The 4,492-nt window shown below is 35.8% G+C and overlaps 1 protein-coding gene across 1 annotated transcript; it reads left to right on the top strand.

Moving 5' to 3' along the window:
- Positions 1-349: 349 nt before the first annotated feature.
- Positions 350-3,187, top strand: LOC107685792 (fos-related antigen 2-like). Its single transcript, XM_016482513.1, has 4 exons — positions 350-532; positions 673-841; positions 1,303-1,410; positions 2,727-3,187. The coding sequence occupies exons 1-4, from the start codon at positions 477-479 to the stop codon at positions 2,997-2,999; spliced, it is 606 nt and encodes a 201-aa protein (XP_016337999.1). The 5' UTR covers positions 350-476; the 3' UTR covers positions 3,000-3,187.
- The last annotated feature ends 1,305 nt before the right edge of the window (positions 3,188-4,492 follow it).

A 4,492-nucleotide genomic window follows, 5' to 3' on the forward strand; every position in this document is an offset into this window, starting at 1 on the left:
TTGACTCAAGAATTTATCTTTTAACCCTGCTGGGGGAAAAAACAGTACAATACAATACAACTACAATAAAAATGTAAGAATGATAATGTTTTTTTTTTTAATGATTTTTATTTGTATTTTTGTATATAAAATAATGCTGGCTAAGTTTAACAACAGTAAGACACTGATAGAGCATGTGTTTATATTGTTGTGTATCTTCACATATATATTAGGTATTTCTTTTTCCCTGATGGAGCGTGTGCCGCTAGTGCGTGGAAACACATGACGTAACGCAGTAATTCCACATCCATGAAACGCTTGCGCTCTGACGCAATTGCCCTTTTTAGGAGACATTCGTCATTCAAATGATTACAATACTAGGCCAGTGAATGCCTGTTGCTGCACTGATTGAAAAGTGCATGGGTGGAACTGGAATATCAACATCTGAACCAGGATAAATCCATGGCAAAATACGATTTAATTTGGAGATATTTGGAATGAACGCAAATGAACGAAACTGCATCTCTGGAGGCGATATCTCCAGTTCTATCAGGTGAGTAATTATGATTTAGGTCAATGAATTCGCATGTTTTAACCATATATCTACTCATATGTTGGCTAGAAACGCAATATTTACCATCTTTTCTAGTTTCATTTACCGCATCTTTCTTTTTTTCTCTCTCCTCTTTTCAGCCAGGTCGAGATGCAGATTTCCAAAAGCCCTTTTATCGCCACTGTCAGTGCAGTCACATCGAGACAAGAGCTGCGCTGGATAATCGAGCCGGTGATGCCCAGTGAGAGTCTGGAGCAGACTAGTGAACCTACAGCAGCTCAGAAAGAAAGCTTCAAAAGAAATATACATGTAAAATACAACATATTATAGCATATTATTATTTCTGTATAAACTAATGCGTAAAATAAACTCAGAATGTAAAATGTAAATGTTTTGGTTAATAAATAATATTATATGTCATTAATAAATAATAAATTATTACAGTGTATACAAAATATGCTTAACAAAATGAAAAACTATCTTAATTAGATGGTTTCTGCCCGAAGGAGTGTTATACAGCTAGCAAACTATAATGATATTGATAGTGAATTCACACAAAATATTCTTATTTAAGATGTTTAAACCAAAATGCAATATATATGTTAAACTTGCACTGAGATACAGTGCTTGTGACAACTAGTCTCCTCTCTCTCTCTCTCTCTCTCTAACTGCATTTATCTTTAAAAAGTAACAGATGAATAAAGTAAAGAAGGACGAAAATATATTACTCCAATTTTTTAAATAATACTGTTATATTGATTCATTATTAGCTCACTCCAGATGAAGAGGAGAAGATAAGACGGAGAAGAGAACGCAACAAAATAGCAGCTGCCAAATGCCGCAACCGCAGACGAGAACTTATTGACCTTCTTCAGGAGGTGAATAATAGGGCTGCACTGCCATTTTTATTTTCATATTGTGTTCAGGGTGGTGCACCTTTCTGATACATCTTGTTTGTCCAGTTTTAACTTGAGACTTCTGTAATTGTACAAAGAGTCTGTTAAGAATGACATAAGATGAATGAATCATCCAAGTATTAACAACACATAAATGAATGTTTCCATATAGTTTCAATTGGGAAATCGAAACAAGAATTCCACTGGACAGTCACACTCTCAAAAACAAAGGTTGTTTATTGGCATCAGTGTTTCCATGAACTTTCAAGGAATAATTCATCCAAAAATGAAAATGAGCATTTACTCACCCTCAGGTCATACAAGATATAGATGAGTTTCTTTCTTCATCTGAACAGATTTGGAGAAATTTAGCATTACATCACTTGCTCACTGATGGATCCTCTGTAGTGAATGGGTGCCGTCAGAATAAGAGTCCAAACTGATAAAAACATCACAGTAATCCACAAGTAATCCACATGACTCCAGTCCATCAATTAACATCTTGTGAAGTGAAAAACTGCATGTTTGTATAAACAAATCCATCATTAAGACATTTTTAACGTCAGTCTATTGCTTTCAGCTAGCAGTCCATTCAGTGAAAAAGTCATCTCGTCTGAATCAGGAGAGAAATACGTACAGATCAAGCACCGTTTACAAGCAAAAACAGTACTAAACAAATTAATGAATTTTGATATGAGAGGACAGGGGATAAACTTTTTCAATGGAGAGAAAGCAATATTATGGATTATAGACTGGCCAGAAACTACGGTTTAAAGTTACTACGCTCTAATGATGGATTTGTTTCTTACAAACATGCACCTTTTTGCTTCAGGTGTTAACCGATGGACTGGAGTTGTGTGGATTTATCAGGAGTTATCAGCTGTTTGGACTCTCATTCTGACGGCACCCATTCACTGCAGAGGACCCAATGGTGAGGAAGTGATGTACTGTAAAGCTAAATTTCTCCAAATCTGTTCTGATGAAGAAACAAACTCATCTACATCTTGGATGGCCTGAGGGTGAGCACATTTTTGAATGAACTATTCCTTCATTGAAACTTTCCAATGCACAAAAGGTTCTTTAGTGGGAAAATATTCTTAAGAATATTAAAATGTTCTTTAGACTGTTCTTTAAAGGTTCTTTAGGGAACCTAAAATGGATCTTCTATGTTATTGCTATGAAAACCTCCTTTTGCAGCCTTTATTTTTTAAGAATGCAGTACACTCTGCTTTGGGGAATCTGTTATGTAATTACCAGCATCACATGCTAATGGGATCCAGCTGTGAATTTGTTTTCAGGAGACTGAGCGCCTGCACATGGAGCAGGTCGTGCTGCAGAGGCAGGTGAGCTGCCTGCAACAGGAGAAAGAGCAGCTGAAAATGCTTCTGGCATCCCATGCATCCATCTGCACACTGGCACAGGACAAACCTCATTCCTTGGACACTTTTATGTCAGGAGAGCCCCTGCCATCCAAAATTTCCCTCACAATAAAACAGAAACCTCTGGATGACGTAAGTGGGTCTGGACATTTGGTGCTCCAACAGACAGAGAACGACTCTGAATTACACTAAATTCAATGAAGACGATGACGCACCAGCGCTTTTTATTTCATATCTTTGTAAATACCTCATTACCACTACTAAAGAGACATTCTGTGTTCAACATCCAACTTTTCCTGTGTTTAGAAACTCATTGCAAATGAGAGTGAAATCAAGTCTGGTGCTCTGTTATAATTATTTTGTACCTGTTCCCATGTAGTGACCGTGTCTATTATAACTGTCTTTGAAATAGCAATATTTTTGAACAATAGCTATAAATGAGTGGTGTTTTTAATTGTGGTACGTCTAATTCTAAATGCACTGACCTTATATGTTTAACAAATACATAAAAAGGGCTCGACAATAAGAAAAGAACAGCCTGAACATATTGAACATTATTGTGAATTGTTAAATTAGTTAAATAAGTTACCAAAGTAATGTTATCTAGCTGGCTTTAAAGTTAATAATTTGTAATCATTTGGAAGCATCATTTAGGATCTTATGAAAAAATTTATCAACCAAATAAAATGTTTCTGTGGCACTCCTGTGAAAACATCCTATTTGGAACCCTTTTTTTTTTTTTTTAAAGTGATTCTGCAAGTGCATCTGTGTGAATTTGTGGGGATAATAAATAAATAAATAAATACAAAGCAATTCATTTCTTTATTTAAATAAATAAATACATTTCCAAAATATCTCCATTTGTGAAGGGTTGGAAAACATGAGTAAATGATGATGCAATTTCCATTTTTGGGTGAACTATCCCTTTAAGCAGTACGCTTAAGAGTTACATGCAACAAGATACAACATGCCACAAAGCATGCAATAAAAGGAGGATATTTTGACATCTGCACAGGAGTGGCGATGCTCAGGCATGCACGAAGAGCCCCCCTTCCCCATCCCGTTACAAAAGGAGGAGGATTTCCACTCCGCTGTGGGCATGAGTTCCTGTTTGGGATTTGGGAATCTGACTTTCAATTCACAGAGGCCTTTGCATTTGCTATTTAAAGGTCACAGGATATTGTGGAAAATCCCCAAACTTTTAATAGCTTTCTTCAGGTGTGAAATAGGAAAAATGGTGTTAGGTGTCCGGCGTTCACACAGAGAAGAAACCTTGACTCGCATTTCCTTTTAAAAACAGACACAGTATGTTGCTCAATCAGTAAGATGGATATCTACCACTATATATAGTATGTCACTTGGTAAGAAGGAAGAAGAGAACTTCAGTAAATGTGTCTTGAAAACACTATTGCATTTTTTCATTGTTATATTGATTATCTTTTGATTTTTAAGATTTTTAATTTAAATGTAGAAGCAATGTAACAGAAATAATAAGAAAAAAGCCTTGAGTGAAACTTGGGCAAACTACCACACATCTCCGATCTTTTATCTCAACAAAGGGATCAAGACAAAAGTGAAAGAAACGTAAGAAATGTAAACACACCGATTCCAAAGTAATTGGACCTTTGCCACAGTTAGAAATGCATGAAAGGCATTTCATTACATAATAAAAAAAAAAGTTACAT

Source organism: Sinocyclocheilus anshuiensis, unplaced genomic scaffold (genome assembly GCF_001515605.1).
Source record: "Sinocyclocheilus anshuiensis isolate Anshui unplaced genomic scaffold, SAMN03320099.WGS_v1.1 scaffold617, whole genome shotgun sequence".
Taxonomy (NCBI): Eukaryota; Metazoa; Chordata; class Actinopteri; order Cypriniformes; family Cyprinidae; genus Sinocyclocheilus; species Sinocyclocheilus anshuiensis.

Excerpts from the sequence above, each read along its gene's own strand:
- LOC107685792 (XM_016482513.1), top strand. The coding sequence starts at position 477 with ATGAACGCAAATGAACGAAACTGCATCTCTGGAGGCGATATCTCCAGT. Across the intron at positions 533-672 it reads GATATCTCCAGTTCTATCAG|CCAGGTCGAGATGCAGATTT; the intron begins GTGAGTAATTAT and ends TCCTCTTTTCAG. Across the intron at positions 842-1,302 it reads GCTTCAAAAGAAATATACAT|CTCACTCCAGATGAAGAGGA; the intron begins GTAAAATACAAC and ends ATTCATTATTAG.